The sequence below is a fragment of the Lepus europaeus genome, chromosome X (genome assembly GCF_033115175.1).
Source record: "Lepus europaeus isolate LE1 chromosome X, mLepTim1.pri, whole genome shotgun sequence".
In the NCBI taxonomy this organism is placed as follows: Eukaryota; Metazoa; Chordata; class Mammalia; order Lagomorpha; family Leporidae; genus Lepus; species Lepus europaeus.
In genome coordinates, this window is record NC_084850.1 from 100,710,763 (window position 1) to 100,729,507 (window position 18,745).

Below are 18,745 nucleotides of genomic sequence, written 5' to 3' on the forward strand. Positions count from 1 at the left end.
GCGTGCGCTACAGCACTATGGCTTCAAGGGGCGGTGCCAAGGCGAAGCTAGCCAATACAGAGGCTATAAAGAGATCAAGAGGCGGGATGTGAGCGTCCAGAAGGTGGGGACCGTAATGGACAGAGCCAATGGGGGTGGAGAATGAAGGCGGGAGCGAGGAGGCGGACAGCGGATAGCCAATGGGAGAGCCCCGGTGGAGGCGGTGAGCCCTCAAAGGGCAATGCTAGTAGGGGATGAGCCTATGCTGAGGCTAGAAAAGTGTAGCGGGACAGAGGGAGGACTTGGAGGCCAGACGGGAAAGAGCAGAGCCACAGAGGGCAGTGCAGGTGGTGGTGAAGAAAAGCTTGAGCAGCCAATAACAAGGCCAGAGGAGAGGGACAGTGCGTACGTAGTCTAGGCTGTTGTGGGATCGAGCCACAGAACCATAATGTGTACGCAGCAATCGAAAAGAATGTCCCTCTCGGGATGCATTTGCCATCTCCCTAACCCTGTGTGACTCCCATTGCCCCAGGAATGCCCCGGGTCCCTAGATAGGCCTAGACTGCATCCTAGTGTGAGACCTAAGAAAGCAAAAAGTTACTGGGTTCCCGCTACCTATCCCACAGTCTTTGCTTGAGTGGTACCACTAGCCAAGAATGCCCCTTGATTGTTCTTTAATGTCCTTGCTTGATCCTTAGCATTCTCCAACACTTGGCACCATTGTTGAATGAATGGCCAATGGGAAATTCAACTTTCTAGAGGATTAGCTTTTTCTAACTCCAGCTCTGTAAGCCCTGAGCCTGAGTTGATTAGGCGGGCTGGCAGACACTGGCCAAGGTAATCATTAACCAAAGCCTTCTCCTTCCTACCCCAGCTTCCACATCCCACCCGTGACCCCGTGTCCCCATGTCCCTTCTCTCTCCATCTCTGCTCCTATTGCTTCTGCTCCTACTGCCTTCTGCTTCCTCTAGCCAATGAACTTATTTCACTCTCCCTTTAAGATCTCACCTGTAGGAACTGAATGTGGCTTTGGCCCACTGAACATGTCCATTCATAGATTACTCTTCCATCCCGGGGGGGGGGGGGGATTTACTGATCAGCTACTGTGTGCCAGTGTCTGAGCATTGCTGTTTTCTCATCAAACCCTCAAGCATCCCTAGGAGGGAGGTGATTCTCCCAGGAGCCCCTGTCCTCCTCATGTCCAAGATGGGGTCACAGATCAGGAAGGGGGGGAAAAAAGGCATGAAATAATGGGGGCTTACACAAGAGAGAGCTCTCTTTTTTTTCTCATCTGAAAACATCAAGGCGACAAGGAGCAGTCTGCAGACCCCTTCCTGCTCACCCCATTTAGACATTAACTGTATCCTGTTCTGGCCCCAAGACTCTTATTTTCCAACAGATCTGTGGGCTCTATTTCTAAAACGGTTTCCCAAACCCACCCTCTGCTCACCACCTCCACCACTAGCCCTGTCATCAGTCACCCAGAGCAGTGGCCCACTATTCACTGGCCTGCACCCTGGCCTCTGAAACTCCATTCTGCATTCAACAATCAGGGAGCCTGCTATTCTGTGAGACAGTTTCTGTCTCCCCTCTGCTCACAGCCCCCCGCCAATGGCTTCTGCTTCACCCCGAGCAAAAGCTGAAGTCCTGACCAGGGCCAACAAGGCCCTACGTGGTCTGACCCCCTCTTGTCCCCCTGTCTCTCACCTCCACCCTCCTCTTCCTCTCCCTCAGTCCGCTTTAATCACATCGGCTTCCTTGGACACCTTGAACAGGTTGGGTACACTCTCAGTGCCTTTGCACTGGCTGCTTCCTCCGGAGTCCCTCAGTCACCTACATGGCTCCCTCCTTACCTCCTTCAAGTCTCTCACAGGCGCCCTTCTCTGGGAACTTGCCCTGACCTGTTTAATCCTGCTCCTTCTCCCCTAACTCTCAACCCCTTATTCCAAAAGACTTCCGGTAGAGAGAGGAGGTAATGGACTCTGCCCCTTTGTGCCACCTGACCCCCAGCCCTCACTCTGCAAGGATCCTGGATTTCAGCAGTAGTTGGACTGCCCTTCCCACACCCTGGGCCCCACTCCAGTGGCCTCTTGGGATTCTGGCCTACCACCCTCACTCGGTTTTCCTCTCTCTCTCTCTCTCTCTCTGTGCAAGTGACAGTAAGGGAGGGATGGTCTGCAGAGGGCCTGAGGAGGATGCAGCTGGTATCTCTGACCTTGAGAGAGAAAACCAACCCCCTCTCCCAGGAGGGCACAGGGACAGGGGCAGGGAACGAGGCCTCAGCTTCTAGAACTGGCCTGGTTTATAATTACACAGGAGGCATAGGGTTGTTCAGCCTCAAGTGCGCAGGGAGCAGGGGATCATTCATCTTGGGGCTATCCCTACAGTCGGCTCCCTAGGACTCTTTCCCGACAAACATGTTCCTCACTGCCTCCCCTGCTCCCTCCCACAGGCCAACATCTGGTAAGCACCTGCTATACCCAGGGTCTCTGGAGACCTCCAGGCTGGGACCCTCCTCCGACTTTGCTGCGTCCCCTTGCTGCCCAGCACACACAGGCCAAATCTGGAGCTCAGATGCGTCCCACCAACTCAGAAGCCCCAACTAGTGAAAGTTTTGTTTTGAACTTATGGGAGGGAGGGTTGGGCTTTTTTTTTTTTTTTAATTGTTGTTGGCTGATTTTTTTTTTTTTTTGGTCTTTTTTTTTTCTGCTCACTCTTTTTTTTTTTTTTTTCTTGTCTTCACAAAGCCAGGCCATCAGGCCCATTCTAGGCTTTTCCAGAAAGGTGAGTGGAGTTGAGGAAAGAGGTTCTCTAGTTTTTGAGGGCCTAGAAGGTGGCAGAAGAAGGGGCAGCGGGCTGGGTCTTGGCCATAGATTTATACTAGGTGAATAAAAAGCTGTTTCTGGTTTCTCTTCTCCAGGCCTGAAGCTAGTCCTGCAGAGGGATTGGAGTGGACGCCGGATGACTGGAACCTTGGGCCATGCGGGGGACCCGGGAGCTGGAAGTGTCCGCCATGGCCCTGTCAGGCGACGGGCCCGGAGGCTGCTCTCCCACATTGACCAGTGGCTGGCGGGAGGACGCACTGAAGAAATAAAGGCAACCACGAAATCTTGGTCAACCTTAAAAGCTCACAAGCTTCAAGCCCCCCCCCAGGAATCTCCAAATCCCAGAACGTCCGTGTCATCACCTCCTAGAATTTAAAAACTGAGACCCCTTTGTAACTGCGCGTAACGTCCAGCTGACCTCAAAGGTCTATGGTGAAGACAGAATGTGCTCGTTCGCTGGAAGAGTTCGGGGCTTTGGCTGAATCTAGAAAGTTCGAGATCCGCGCCAGTGGCATGATAGCGCGTCTTTGGAATCCTACAGCCTTGGGAAACAGGGGAGCTCTTCAAAGTAGAAAATCGAACAGGCCGAGGGCCTCAGTGGCATCAGGCCAGGATGTTGCTGATGCAAGAGGGTTGGAGTGGCAAGGGGCCTCTGGATGTCTTTGTGAGGATGGATGCGTGAATATTGGGGGGGGGCACTCAGACCTTCCCAGTGAGGTGGCCGTAAGACTTTCCCCCCTTTCCTCACTCAATGACTCTCAGTAGATTCTGGGAGCCAGTGATTCTCAGATTTTTCGATTCTGTGAAATGTGGGGTGGTGGGGGTGGACTCCCCATTTTCTCTGCATCAAGTAACTTACATGACCCTCACTCACTGCGGGAAGAGGGTTGCAGAGCTCCCCCTCCCTGGGCAGTAAGAACAGTGGGGACCATATCCATTTCACCTAAGGGGAAACTGAGGCTGAAGCAGGGCAAGGCCTCTGGAAACCCAGCCTGATGCCATCTCATGCCCAGGTGTCTCCTATCTGCATGGAACACTCGGGATTCTCTTTTCCCAGAGGCCCTCATGGACCCTCTCATGCACACAACGGTGTCCGCCTCCTCCAGGACGCCCCTGCGATTTGTTTGAGTTCTTTTCCCTTCATTTTTTTTTTCAACTCTACACACTTTTGTTTAAAAAACTGTGGTTTCTCATGCACCCTGTTATCTCATTGATACCTCTCACCTCTGTGGTGAGGGGAAGAAATCATATTTTCAGATGACTCTTAAAGGGCAAAGAAAAAACCCAAAATTTCAAAATTTCCGTTTAAGTCTCATAACCAAGAAGAGGAGAAACAGAGCGAGCGAGCAAGAGAGAGAGAGAGAACTATGAGAACCCCCCCCACCCCGTGATTATCAGCGCACACAGTCATCGAAAAAAAAAAATTGGATTATTAGAAGAGAGAGGTCTGTGGCTTCCACGCCCTGGTTTTTCTTCTCGGTATAAAAGCAACGTTGTTTTTGCTATGTGACAGTTTCCCACAAGCCAGGCTGATCCTTTTCTGTCAGTCCACTTCACCAAGGTGAGTGCCCGCTCTCCCCCACCAGACGTGGGCCCCGATGGAGGACTTAGCAGGGAGGTAAGCACTGGGGGAGGGGAAGGGGGGGTCGAGGGCCCTGCAGTACCATCGCGCACACCCAGCTACCGTGCCCCTGTCAGGTAAGGTCTTTTGAAGCGTAAGAATAGTCCTACTAAATGCCGGAAGACTGACTGATAGTGAAGTAGTTCATGGGCCCTGGGGCAGACAAAGTGAAATGGATGGAAGGATACGTGATGGAGAGGATTTTTCAAGGGGTCAACTCTAGGTCTTTGTGGATTTCAGAAGTTTGCCCCACAGGAAATGCTGCCCAGGTGTAACTGGAAATTTCAACTGTATCTCTCTCTTCTCGTCTCCTCTCTCGATGCCTCCCGTCCCTGTCTCTCCTCACCCTTCCTCTTTGTGTGCTTCTCGGCCCTGCTCTTTGTCTTTTGCCCTCTCTACATCTGGCTCCCTGATGCGCAGACTCTCCGTCCATCCGTCTTGCCCAGGCTCTGCCCATCTGCCTGGTCTCTCTGCCTCCTCCATCTTGGCCACCCTTCCTCTATCTCCTCCCCCTCTCCATGCCCCGCTCACCTGCCACCTACCTCTCCTGCCCTCTTGTCTCACTGTTCCCTACCTGTCTTCCCCCCGACTGCCCAGCACAGAGCCTGGAACACAGCTATGCTTAGTGATAGTGTATTGAGTAGCGTTGCTTAGGACATTCACATTCTTCCAAGCGCAAGCATCAGTTCTGCCTTGCCCCGGTACCAGGAGGATTTGTGAGCTATCAGGTCACGGTGAATCTGTGCTGGCTTCATAGGAGAGGAGACCCCCTTGGGAAAGGGGAGGGGGAGGGGAGGGAGTTGCACTTTATGCCATTGTCATCCATGACTTAACATCTGAGTCTTAACGACCGAATCTCACATCCAGAAGAAAGGAGCAGGCTGCTCAGAGCTCACGTGAAGTCGTCTCTGCAGGCTTAGCCCGAGGCGTGCCCTAAGCACCCGCTGAGTGTTCTAAGTGTTAGCTACTAGTATTTTTGTAACCACATTCAAATCCTGCTGCATATTGGGTGTGCTCATGCTTTACTTGATTAACAGTAACATTTTTGTAGCTCGCTGCATGTTGTTTCAACACCTGATCTTTCACAGCTGTTATTGTTTCAACACCTGATCTTTCACAGCTGTTATGACTGTTGAGACTGTCCTCACATCAGCGTGAACTATGGTTGATTGGACAAAGTGCCAAGTGTGGGGCATTTGTGCTGTTCCCATTTTTCCCCGTAAACACATCAGCTTGGTTCCTTGGGTTCCTGAATATGGAGTTGCTGGGGCAAAAGGGGATGTGCCTTTTGAACGGTCTGACCCCTCTGCAAAAAAGTCGTCCTTTTGTTGTCTGCTCCCTCTACTTGAGCTAATTCTGGATGGCTATTATCATTTTCTAGTCCTAACAGGTAAGAACAAACATTACCGTATTTTTGAAACTTGATTACTATTACTGTTTATCGGCCACCTGTGCTTTGGGGGTGGAGTGGGGGGGGGCATCATCCGGTCATGTCCTTGGTTCTAATAGGGTGTTCATCTTTTTTCTTATTGATTTGCCACAGCTCTTTATTTGAAAGGCTACTCACCTTCCATTAGCCATATGTATATAGCGAATATTTTCCCCCAATCCATTGGTTGCTTTTTCTATTTGTTCATGGTGCTTTTTGTGATGCTTGTGATGTTTTTACATAGTCAAATGGGTTAGTCTTTTCTTCTGTGGTTTCTATCTCTGGTTTTGTGCTTAGAAAGTCCTTTCCCACTTGAAAATAAGATAAGTGTTCACCTGTGTTGGCTTTTGGTCTCCTTTATGGCTTCATTTTTTCCATTGACTGCAGAGGTTAAGAGTGTGGGTACTGGAGCCAGACTGTCTGGGACAAACCCAGCCTCACCCCAAACCATCTGTGTGATTTTTAGCCAAGCCCTCAGTCTCTCCTTATCTCCATGTCCTCGTATGTGCCATGTTGATTCTAATGGTACCTACCTCAAAGGGTCTTGGTGAGGATTAAATGTATTAACCACGCTAAGTGTGTAGTGCAGGGCCTGACACATGACAAGATCCAAGATGAACCTTAGCTATTAAAATGTGCCTCTTTCACGGGTCTGGAATTCACTTTGGGATACGTGACGATGGTGACATTTCCAACTGAGCAGTGAGGAATTGTTGAGAAAATGGACTGATTATTCAGTCACCGCCCTCTTCCCCTAATTATCTCAGAAACCTTGGTTAAACAAGCCCACCCTCTCCCTTCCTCCAGTTACAAATGCCATATTCATCCCAAACGCACATCCTGCTACACACAGATCCATGTCCGGGCTTGCTAACTATTCCGGTCCCCAGTGCCTGTTCTTGTCCCCAGGGCCATGCTGCCACGCTGGCTGTTGCTTCGCCATACAATGCAGTACCCAGTCGTGGGGGGTCCCTTGCATGGCGTCCTTCCTCATTCTCCATTATGTCAGGAAGCTGCAGTTCCCCCAGGCAGAGACTGGCAACTGTTCTTATTTGGGGTGATTCATCCTCTTTCTCCCTCTCCCTCTCCCTCTCCTTCCTTCCTTCTCTTCCTCTCCCTCCCTCTTCTCTCCCTCTGTTTCTCCCAATACATCTCACTCTCTCTCTCATTCTCCTTGTCTCTTGATCTCTATGCATCTCTCTGTCCCACTTCATGTCTCTCTCTCCATCTCTCACTATATCTCTTGTTCTCTCTCTCTCTCTCTCGATGTGTGTGTATGTATCCCTGTCTCTCAGCCAGTCTCTGGATCTCTGGATAGAGGAGCAGTTGTCAATTCAAAGCGCCTCCTGACCCCTCCTCTTCCCTCCCCAGCACAGAAGGACAAATTGAGGCCCAGGGCCAGGCAGGAAAGCCTCTCTCAGGGACTCTCAGAGATCTAGTGGCAGAGCTAAGGCCACGCTGTGATCTCAGGACCCTCAGGGGGACCCTGGCTCTTTCCCCAACTGTGAACTTCAGTTTAGCCCTCAGCACCCTTGAGGGCCAAGGGAGCCTGGGCTGCCATTGCCCCTGCTGCCTTCTCCCAGGTCGGGCCCTGACATGAGCAGCATGCCCTCACGAGCCCAGTGTGGGGCCCGGCAGCACGGGAGCCAGAGGATGGTTTTGATGGAGAGATGTCAGCCAGTCAGCCCATCCATCCGTCTTTGCGTCTCCAGAGCTGGCACTGGTCCCTGGGGACCTTGAGCCTGGGGCCCCGCCAGAGAGCTTGGCAAAGCTCAAGCTTTTCCTGCGGTCCCATGAGGCCCAGGTGGAAGGCACGCCAGCCTTAACCTCTCCTTCCATCCCCATTGCTGGCAGATGGGACTGAGTTTGGGAACCTGGTCCCAGAAGGGGCAGGGAGACCGAGGCCCTACAGGTGTCCATTTCCCAACCACTGATATTTCACTAAGCGGCTCACATGCATTTCACTTTGGAGGACAGTACTGTCACTGGTTGTCCCAATTTACACCAGAGCCTGAAGACAGCTAAAGGCTGGGAGCCACACAGCCTGGCCCAGGCTCGGGGAAGGCAGAGGGGCTCTGCCTCCTGTGGGGCTTGGCCTGGAGGCTTAGGCCTGCTGCCATCCCAGGCCTGTGGGCCCTGGCCAGAGGTTCTGTGAAGTCGGGAGCCTCCTGCCTGTGGGCAGCTCCAGTGCATTGTACACCTTGGCCTATACATACTGAGAAGTTGGACCCACCGACCCCACCGGCTATGAGTGTGAGATTCGCAAGGGAAGGGGTCCTTTGAGTCTGAGAAATGACGTTCTATGATTTTGTGGTGTTGGGGTCCCAGGATCTGTAGGCCTGCATGGCATGCCTTGAACTTCCAACATGGGGTCTCTCCACAGTCCAATAAGAGCCAACTCTACAGAGCTCAGGGCTTGTCACGGTGGCCAGATGGACGTCACCTACCACATCCGCCAGCGCCCACGTCACCCCCACGTGGGCCAAGCCGGCTCCAGGATGGGCCAGCCAGTTCTCGGAACGAAACCCGTGGGGTGGGGTGTCTGCCCCCTTCTCTTCCTCCTTGGGGCCAGTGGAGCCCAGTGCATCCGGCCGCCATGACGTCAATGGCAGAAAAATCTGGGGAAGTTGGGGGCTGTGACAGCAGGGCCCAGATGCAGACCCCGATAGGAAAACATATTCTGGGTCCCAGAAACATCCTGCATGCCGCTTCTGAGAAACCCAGTCAGAAAGGGCCGCCCCAACAGACAGTGCAGGAAGCCGGCTGCCCAGCCCTCCAGGTACCCCACCAGCAGGCAGAGCATATCCAGGTCCCCTTTCTGAGAATGCATCAGTGTTCCCCTGAGTCAGGCCATTCCGCACATGTCTGGGGGGTGGACATTTCTTATAAGCTCTGGCCACGTGTCCAGGCAGCTTCACAAGTGACCCCAGGCCAGCCATAGGGGCCAAGCCATACGGAGTACATAGGAACCATCCACTCACTCACCAACACTGGTATTAGTTTGCTCGGGCTGATGTAACAAAGGATGGCGAACTGAGTGGCTTAAACAACAGAAACGCTTCCCTTGACTGTACTGGGGGCCAGAAGTCCAAGGTGAAGGTGTTTGCAGGGCTGATCCCTTCTGGGGGCCATGTGAGAGAATCTGTCGCGCGCCTGTGTCCTAGCTTCTAGTGGTGTGCTGGCCATGTTTGGTGCTCCTCGGCTTGTAGACGCATCACCCCACTTCTGCCTTCATGCATTCACCCACCAGGGCTCCCCAGGCCCTAGCTCAGAGCCTGCATAGACCTGACCTCCTGGTTCTCCCACAGTAATACCTTAACCTCCCGAGAGACTGAGCCTTTCATAGCTGAATTCTCACATCCATCTGCTTAAGCATCTCAGTCTGACGTCCCCAGGAGGTGGTGGCAAAGAAAGGAATGAGAAGCTGCTCGCCCAGAACCCTCTTAGACCACCTCACCCCCCAGGGCTGTTCTGAGTAGCTATGTGCCCAACCTAGCACTGTGGGGGTAGGATGAGGAGTCTGTCTCTTCCTCTCTCTCTGTCTCTCACACACACAGCAGGGGGGCTTGTGAAATGTGCCCATACATTTCCCCAAGAAAGAAGTGCAGGTCTCTGGTTGCTATGGGACTATGGAATTCTGCCCCTGAGTGTCCCCTTTGATAAAATGGGCATCAGATTGGGCACTCCCCTCCGGCTCTGGCTTCCTCTCTAACTGGAATCACAGGGTCCTGAGAAACCGAGGCCCTCCCCCTTGGGGAGTGGGGCTCAACAGAGGGACCTTGAGCCAATTATTGGAGGTGTTTGGGGGATGAGGAAAAGACTAGGCCTTGTCGGCTTTGCATACGGGAAGAGGAGGACGGCATTCCAAGCAGGGCAGACCGCACAAGCAAAGGCTGGGAGGTAGGCTTGGGGAGCAGAGGTTGCGGTGACCACTGATGGGGCTGGGTAGGGGAACTCTCACAGGACCTGGCTCAGAAGAGCCATCTCTCCTCCTCTCTGGCACCTGCCGCACCGGCTCCATGCGGGGCAGGAGCCCAGACCTGGCCAGACTCTGGTGTTCAGCTGCCCACCCAACATGCCCACTTACATATCTAATGCCAGACTGTCTGCATCCGTGCACCCCTGGATTGTCACTGCCAGCTCTGTCCCCTCTCCTGTGTCCCCTACCATAGGTAACGTCAACTCCGTCCTTCCAACTGCTCAGGCTAAAATCTAGCCACCACTTTGGCCTTCCGTCTTTCAACCCGATGTCCAAGCTGCCAGCAACTTGTGCACCTTGAAAACAGACTCAGACTCTCCCCACTTCTCCCCAGCTTCCCTGCCCCCTTCTCAGCCTTGCCACCCTCATCCCTTGTTGCATTGCTCAGTAGCCTCCTTTCTAGCCCTGCTGTCAGCTACTTCGAGTCTGTCTCCTTCAGAGCAGTCCCCTGAGTCTTTCCAGCACATGCCCAAGGCACAGGGGGGAAAAGAATGCCTCCTTCCCTCCCCCCACCCCAGAAAGCCAGAGAGCAGCCCCAGCAGGATCCAGCAAAGGCTGTGTGGCCTTGTGCAGTGTGCAAGGGGACCAGGAGCTGAGGCTTGCAGCCAGGGTTCAAGTCCAGGGGAACTGACCAAGACCTACTGTGGCTGCGGCGCCACAAACCAATCACCCATCACCTTGGCGGAAGACACATCCACACCACGGCTGTGGCGGCATGTGCAGGCAGGCCTGGTGCTGGATCTGTGCTCATGGTAGAGGGACAGGGTGGGGTGTGTGTGGATACACATGTGTACCTGTGTTCCTGACGCCAATGTGCGTGTGCACATGTGCATATGCACATTACCGGAGCTGGGTGCAGCTGTGGGGACATGCCCCAGCCAATCTCTCCTCTGACCAATGGGGATGTCCACGTGGTCCAGGGGTTGGGTATTTTGCCCCACCCCCAGCACATATGTAACTGCTTTCCCCTGTGTCCCTGCAGCCTACCCTCAGACAAGAACCCAATGCCCAACCCCAGGCCCACCAAGCCTTCGGCCCCTTCTTTGGCCCTCGGCCCATCCCCAGGAGCTTCACCCAGCTGGAAGGCTGCACCCAAGGCCTCAGACCTGCTGGGGACGAGGGGCCCAGGGGGAACCTTCCAGGGCCGGGACCTCCGAGGCGGAGCCCATGCCACCACCGCCTCCTCCTTGAACCCCATGCCACCATCGCAACTGCAGGTGAGGCCCAGGGCTCAGGATGGGACAAGCAGGGTGGGGTACCTGGGCCCACAGGTGCCGACCTTTACTGCAGCACCGAGCGGGAGGCGGGGTGGGGGGGGCTGGCTGGGGCACAGGAAGTGGTTTCTGGGTCCCAGGCAAGTCTGTGACTTATGCAGATGTCTCAGGGCCAAGAAAGTCCCCACTTGTCAGGCCTCAGAGATTCAAGGCTCCCCCCGACTTCCCAATCCCTGTTTCAGCCGAGGAGGGGACCCTATCATGGTGCCTATAGGGCACAGCCAGGGGTGCTCATCCACATGTGACAAGCGGAGAAGGCTGGGGCCTAAGGAGATGAGGTGACAGAGTTGCAGCCAGCTCTGCCACTTATTAGCCATTTGATCTTCAAAAAGTCACTCAGTCTCCACGCATGTACAATGGGGCTCCCATAGGGGTGCATGTGGGGCTGTGATAAGGAGCATACAAATGAGGCACAGAACACTGAAGATAAGGATGGCATCCCACCCGCCTGCCTTCTCCCCTCAGCTGCCCACAGTGCCCCTAGTCATGGTGGCACCCTCTGGGGTGCGGCTGGGCCCTTCGCCCCACTTGCAGGCACTCCTCCAGGACAGGCCACACTTCATGCACCAGGTATGGACCCTGAATGAGCAGGGAGGAGGGAGCAGGTGGGGGCACTGTGGGGAGGGAGCCCGGAGCCAAGCTGAAGCGCCGACCATACGTGCCCCCCGACCCCGCTCCATCCCAGCTCTCAGCAGTGGATGCCCACGCCCGGACCTCCGTGCTACAGGTGCGCCCACTGGAGAGCCCAGCCATGATCAGCCTCCCGCCACCAACTGCCACCACCGGGGTCTTCTCCCTAAAGGCCCGGCCCGGCCTGCCACCTGGTAACACCTCAACCTGGCACCCCACGGCTTCACAGAACCCGACTCCTCAAATCCTTGAACGTGAGCAGTGCAGGCTGTTCTAAATCGCGGCCCCCCGGAGGTCAGAGGAATCAGGGCTCCGAGTCATGGAAACTCTAACCTCCAAAAAAAAAAAAAAAAGTCAGCTTCAGAACCTTAAAAGTGCAGAATGTCAAAATTGCAGAACCACAGGTCTTGGCAAAGTCAGTCAAAATGTCAGCACTTGCCAACGGCAGTCTTTGAGCCGCTCTGCCAGAAGCCTTGGATTTGGGGGGTGGGGGGATGAGCAGGCAGCAGCACCTCTGGGTGTTGGGCTTTCCAGGTGGGATAGGGTGAAAAGTTTCAAATGAGAAGCTCCTAGCAGTGTTCTGTCTCCATCCACAGCAATCAACGTGGCCAGCCTGGAGTGGGTGTCCAGGGAGCCAGCACTGCTCTGCACCTTCCCAAGCCCTGGCGTACCCAGGAAGGACAGGTTGGTGGGCAGGGCTGGGAAGGACCCTCCCCCTGCCATCCCCGCCTCTGACATCCTCTGCCCACCCCCAGCACCCTTTCGGCCGCGCCGCAGGGCGCCTACCCACTACTGGCAAATGGCGTGTGCAAGTGGCCTGGATGCGAGAAGGTCTTTGAGGAGCCAGAGGACTTCCTCAAGTGAGTGGCCGCTCCGGGGGGCCCCCGCTTGTGGGTAGAGGTCTGGAGTGCAGATCTCAGCTCAGACCTTATCCAGACAGGAAGCAAGAGGCGAGAGGTAGAGCCGAGACTGAGGGTTCAAATCCGGCTCCATTTCTTATTGGCTGGGCGAACGCTACTTAGCTTCTCTGGGCCTCAGTCTCCTCGTACGCATAACGGGGCTTATTAACAAAGGTGTATACTGTTGCCTGCCTCCATCTTACAGGCAAGAAAACTCAGGCCAAAGAGTAAATGTCTTGATCAAGCTCCCCCAGTCCTTCAGTGACAAAGCCGGGATTTGAACCCAGTCAGCCAAACTCCAGATTCTCTACACCTAACTGCTTTGCCTTGCTGCTGCTATGTCAACACACCAGCCTGATGCTACAGATTCCCGAAGCCTCGGCTCTCCTGTGACTGCTGCTACCTCCTCTCAGCTACATCTCTCTGTCTCTGTCTCTCCCCAACTAGTAGCAGCAACTCAGCAAAGCTGTCCCCTCCCAGCGAGTGCCTTTCCCGCTCTCACTTGCCCAGCCCACTCCCAACTCACCCTGATCCCCTTCCAGCAACATCTCCAAAGCCATGGCGAAGTTCAAGTGGCAAGCTCAGTCCTGGCACAAGTGGCATGTGTAGAAGGAATGACAGGTGTGAGAGGGAAAGCGAGGCAGAGAGGGAAGGGGAGCTGAGGCTCTGAGAGACTGCCCACAGAATCTGAGCTATCCCCACTTAGAACACTGAGCCAGGAGGCCAGGCCCGCTGTGCTCACCCGCATGGCACCTTCCCCCACCCAGGCACTGCCAGGCAGACCATCTCCTGGACGAGAAGGGCAGGGCGCAGTGTCTCCTCCAGAGAGAGGTGGTACAGTCTCTGGAGCAGCAGGTATGCTAGGAGGCATGGGGTTGGGAGTGGGGGGACAAGGGGATGTCCACCTGTGCCAGGAACAGAGAGCTGGCATGAGGGACAGGGTAGGATCTGGACGACCAGAGCCCGGGAAAAGATGTGGCAGAGAAAGTCAAGGCTGAGGCCTCACTTTTGTGCCTGTCATTACAGTTGGTGCTGGAGAAAGAGAAGCTGGACGCCATGCAGGCCCACCTGGCCCGGAAAATGTCACTGAGCAAGGATCCATCTGCGGTGAGCAAGCCCAGCCTTAGACACAGTCCCTGGACTCCACGTGCCCAGACCTGGGAACCTATCCCCCTCCACTCATATGCCCTCCGACCCTACTATTCCAAAACACTGTGAGCCTGAGTTTGCAAAGCAACAGCAAAGAGCCACTTCCTGGAGGGAGACTGTGCCACTGCAGGACCAGCAACATCACTTGCAGGGGCCAGTGCAAAATGAAAGCACGTGGCTCTGTATTCCCACTTCAAGGTGGTGTCCCCAGAGCATTAAACAAAGCTTGGGGGGGCGGGGATCACACAGCCACGAAGCCACCCCCCTACCCCAGGTGTCAGGTGCTGTTTGGGGGCCTTGGCTGACATTAAGTTTTTCAAGCCTCATAGTGCCACTATGAGGTAGCGACCACTCTCACCCCCGATGCATGGAGGAGGACAGCTAAGACCAGGAGGGTTTAGGTGATTTTCCCAAGGTTGTAGCTGAGTGGAAGCAGAGCATGATTCAACCCTGGCTCACGGCCTCTGGCTAAGTGCTCTACCCAATACGGCTCATGCCAGACTGGAACTGAGAAGACGGTGCCCTTGCTTTTTTATTTTTTTAAGATTTATTTTTTTATTCGATAGAGTTACACACAGAGAGAAGGAGAGGCGGGGGGGGGGGGTCCTTCTATCCACTGGTTCACTCCCCAAATGGCTGCAACAGCCAGAGCTGCGCCAATCCGAAGCCAGGAACTTCTTACAGGTCTCCCATGCGGGTGCAGGGGCCCAAGGACTTGGGTCATCTTGTACTGCTTTCCCAGGCCATAGCAGAGAGCTGGATCGGAAGTAGAGCAGCTGGGACCCGAACCAGTGTCTATATGGGATGCCCGCACTGCAGGCGGTGGCCTTATCTGCTATGCCACAGTGCTGGCCCCACCCTTGCTTTTTAGAAACACTGATTCAAGGGCCTGCGCCGTGGCTTAACAGGCTAATCCTCCGCCTTGCGGTGCCGGCACACCGGGTTCTAGTCCCGGTTGGGGCGCCGGATTCTATCCTGGTTGCCCCTCTTCCAGGCCAGCTCTCTGCTATGGCCCGGGAAGGCAGTGGAGGATGGCCCAAGTGCTTGGGCCCTGCACCCCATGGGAGACCAGGAGAAGCACCTAGCTCCTGGCTTCGGATCAGCGTGATGCGCCGGCCACAGCGGCCATTGGAGGGTGAACCAACGGCAAAAAGGAAGACCTTTCTCTCTGTCTCCCTCTCTCTCACTGTCCACTCTGCCTATCAAAAAAGTAAAAATTAAAAAAAAAAGCAACACTGATTCAAAAATAAAATAGAAGGCAGGCACTGTGGCACAGCAGGTAAAGCTACTGCTTGGGACACCTGCCTCCCATATCTGAGCACCCGTTCACAGATCCACCTACTCTGCTTCTGATCCAGCTCCCTGCTAATGCACATTCTGAGAGGCGGCAGCAGATGGCCCAGGCGCTTGAGTCTCTGCCACCCTTGTGGGACACCTGGATGGGGTTCCTGGCTCCTGGCTGCAGCTTAGTTCAGACCTGGTTACCATGGCCATTTGGGGAATGAAGCAGAAGATGAGAGATATTCATTTCTCTCTCTCTCTCTCTCTCTCTCTCTCTCTCTCTCTCTCTCTCTCCTATCTCTCTCCTATCTCTCTCCTCTCTCTGCCTTTCAAATAAATAAGTAAATCTTTTAAAAAAATAAAGTGGAAGGGTAGGCATTTGCTGGAGTGGTTAAGTGTTCAGTTGGGACACCTGCATCCCATATTGGAGTCCTTGGGTTTGAGTCCAGGCTCCATTGCCAATTCCAGCTTCCTGCTAATGTGTGCAACCTGGGAAGCAGCAGGTGGGTCCCCCCACGCCCATGGCTGGGCGGAGGCACTTGGATGGAGTTCCTGGATTCTGGCTTCAGCCTGGCTTAGCTCCTACTATGGCGGCCATGTGGGGAATAAACCAGTGGATGAGAGATCTGTCTGTTGCTCTGTCTCTTAAATTGAAAAGTAAAATAAAAATAGAGTGGAGATGTGAAGCCCGTGAGTCACCAGCCTCTCGCCCTCCCCACAGGCCCCATCGGACAAGAGCTCCTGCTGCATTGTAGCTGCTGGCACCCAGGGCAGTGCTGTGCCGGCCTGGCCCAGCCCCCAGGAAGCCTCAGACAGCCTGTTCGCTGTACGGAGGCACCTGTGGGGCAGTCATGGCAATAGCACATTCCCAGGTAAGAAGGGCTGTGCCCTACATGCTGACCTGAGTCCTAATCCTGACTAGTACTGGGCTTGTGTGTGGAGGGGGTAGCGGTGGGGAGGGGATACAGTGGAGCTCCAGGCTGCCCCCACCCCCACCAGCCAGCCTTCAGGCATCTGCTTGCCAAAGCTTCCTCTCCACATGACAGGATTTCCCAACAGTCCTCATTCCAGTCTCAGGTGTGCAGCTGTAGCCCTGCCTCTGTTGGGACGTGGGCTTCGGCTGCTCTAGGCAGCACTTCCTCCCCCCACCAAGGCAAATGAGGTAGATTTGCCCAAGCCCACCAATCCCCTGCTGTCTGCCAGGTCTGGGCTATGGGCTCGACAGGGACCAGAGCCCTTGAGTGTCATCCTGGCTCTGCCACTTAACCACTTATATGCCTTGGTTCGCAAGTGACATCAACCTCGGCAAGAACCATTTTGGCAGGGGTGGTGCAAAAGGAAAGGCCGCGTCAAGTGCTCAGGAAACAGCACCTGCATGCGACCGTGGCCCTGGTGTTGACCGTGGGGGTAGAGGGAGGCTGGGACAGGGAACTAGGAGTCCCGGGCCGGGGCCTGATTCGTCTCCGCCCCACCCCCCACCCTCTGACAGAGTTCTTCCACAACATGGACTACTTCAAGTTCCACAACATGCGGCCCCCTTTCACCTACGCCACCCTCATCCGCTGGGTAAGCTGCGCAGCTCAGGCCTGAGCAAGAGGAAGAGATGGGGGGGGGGGTTCTGCCTCTCCTCCGTGCACCCTCAGAGGAGGCTCCCTGCCTTAACAAGGCCTTGCCCTGAGGTAACCCCAGAGCGCAGTGGTCGCTTCACCTCAGACTTGTCCCTAAATCACATCCCCAGGGCAAATCAGATTCTGACCCGAACCCCACCCCTTTCCAGAGGCCCACCTCAAGCCCAACCTAGCCCTTGCCCTTTCGTGGCCCTACAGTTTAGCTCCCAAACTGACCCCCACCTCAGTTCCTTGCCCTAAATCCACCCCAGGTATTACTCTAACTCCTCCCCCAGCCATCTTAGCAACCTAACCCCAACCTCCCTCCACCCAGTTCTAACGCATTGCAGTATGTCAGTGCACCCCCAAACTGGACCCCAGCCCTCAGCCTTCCTCAGGACATCCATTTTACCCATAACCTCGCCCAACTCTAGCCCCTTTGTCTCCAGCTCCCAAGTGCCCTCCCAGAACCTTTCCCCTTCAGCTGAGCCCAGCCTGAACCTTCACCTGACCTCCACACACACCATTCAGCCCTCGCTGGGCTCTGAACTGAACCCTGGGCCCAGCCCCCTGCTGACCCTGCACCTCACTGCAGTCACAATCCCATTCCTCAGTCCAAACACATCAGACTCCCTGACCCTCACCCTCACGCCACGCCGCGCCCCACACTGATCTCCCCCTGGACCCTGAACCTAACCACCTCCCTGACAAGGAAAAGACTCACTAACTAGGCCCACCTCTGACGCCTGACCTAATGTCACGTGATCCCAACCCTCATCCCCTGACCCCTAACCCTACCTGGCCCTTTATCCTTTCCAAATCCTTAATTTGACCCCACTCCTGACCCTTTTCACCTTCCAAACCCTGAGTCACCCCCACAGAGAACCCCAACTCCAAGTCCATTCCAGACCTGTAACCTCACTCCAGCTCCGACCCTAAACGCGACTTCTCTTCCAGCCTCAGCCCTGATCCCTCACCTAGTCCCAACCTGACCACACCCACTCCCCACCCCACTGCTAGCCCCACCCTTGATTCCCTGCCTCGCCCCACAGCTCATCCTATCCCTGGTCCTTTGCCCTGTGCCATCTCTCTCTCTCCCCTCTTGCTGCACCCTCCCATCAGGGTAGGCCACCACCCTTCTCAATCGCAACCTTGGGAGGGCTACTCCCCTTATCCCACGCTCCACCACCTCCAGGCCATCCTGGAGGCCCCAGAGAAGCAGCGGACACTCAACGAGATCTACCACTGGTTCACGCGCATGTTTGCCTTCTTCCGAAACCACCCTGCTACCTGGAAGGTGAGTGCTTCTGCCCCGGCTGTGGCTGGGGTGGCCCGAGCACTGGGGCAACTCAGAGTAGGCATGCCTGGGGCTGGGCTCAGAGGCATGTGGGGAAGGGCAGGAGGCTGGGCGTTGGTGGGGGCTGCTGACCTCAGAGGGTGACAGCCACCTGTCCCTCACCTGGCTGCCCCTCCTCCCACAGAATGCCATCCGCCACAACCTGAGCCTGCACAAGTGCTTTGTGAGGGTGGAGAGTGAGAAGGGGGCTGTGTGGACCGTGGATGAGTTTGAGTTCCGCAAGAAAAGGAGCCAGAGGACCAGCAGGTGCTCCAACCCCACACCTGGCCCCTGACCTCAAAGCAAGGAAAGAAGGATGGACAGGCCAAAACAGGGAGGGAGGGCAGAAGTGACAGGCCCTGGACATGTCTACAGGGACCAGAAAGTGAGGGGTCTACTGTCTTACTTGCCAGGGCCCCTGTTCCCAGCCAGCTACCCTCCTGGATTCCCATCCTCTGCCCCAAGGCTGCATAGGGGGCCCCCAGCCCAGCCCCCACCCCCACCCCACCCATGTGAGGGGCTCTCCAGCCCAAGGGTGCCTTCACAACCAGCCACATACAACAGCCTGCCTCAGCCACTTTTATAGACGACCTCAGTACTGGGAAAGTCACAGAGATGGGCCACCCTCCTGGGTCCTGGACTCAACACAACCGCGAAAACACAAAGCCTGCCTCAGTAAACTCAGACAGGCTCAGAGCTGGACAGTCCCCCACAGAATCACACACGAGCCAACACC

At 55.3% G+C, this 18,745-nt stretch overlaps 1 protein-coding gene across 2 annotated transcripts; it reads left to right on the forward strand.

The window, feature by feature from the left end:
- Nucleotides 1–4,251: 4,251 nt before the first annotated feature.
- Nucleotides 4,252–18,337, forward strand: FOXP3 (forkhead box P3). Of its 2 annotated transcripts, XM_062183626.1 has the most exons (12): nt 4,252–4,365; nt 10,816–11,050; nt 11,573–11,677; nt 11,793–11,931; nt 12,334–12,421; nt 12,493–12,597; nt 13,404–13,491; nt 13,663–13,743; nt 15,788–15,938; nt 16,556–16,632; nt 17,869–17,970; nt 18,155–18,337. In XM_062183626.1, exons 2-12 carry the CDS (start codon nt 10,838–10,840, stop codon nt 18,302–18,304), a joined length of 1,299 nt encoding a protein of 432 aa, XP_062039610.1. In that variant the 5' UTR covers nt 4,252–4,365; nt 10,816–10,837; the 3' UTR covers nt 18,305–18,337. The 2 variants fall into 2 exon arrangements, with proteins under 2 accessions (XP_062039610.1, XP_062039609.1); XM_062183625.1 differs by lacking the exons at nt 4,252–4,365; nt 11,573–11,677 and having other exon boundaries at nt 10,838–11,050.
- Nucleotides 18,338–18,745: the final 408 nt, after the last annotated feature.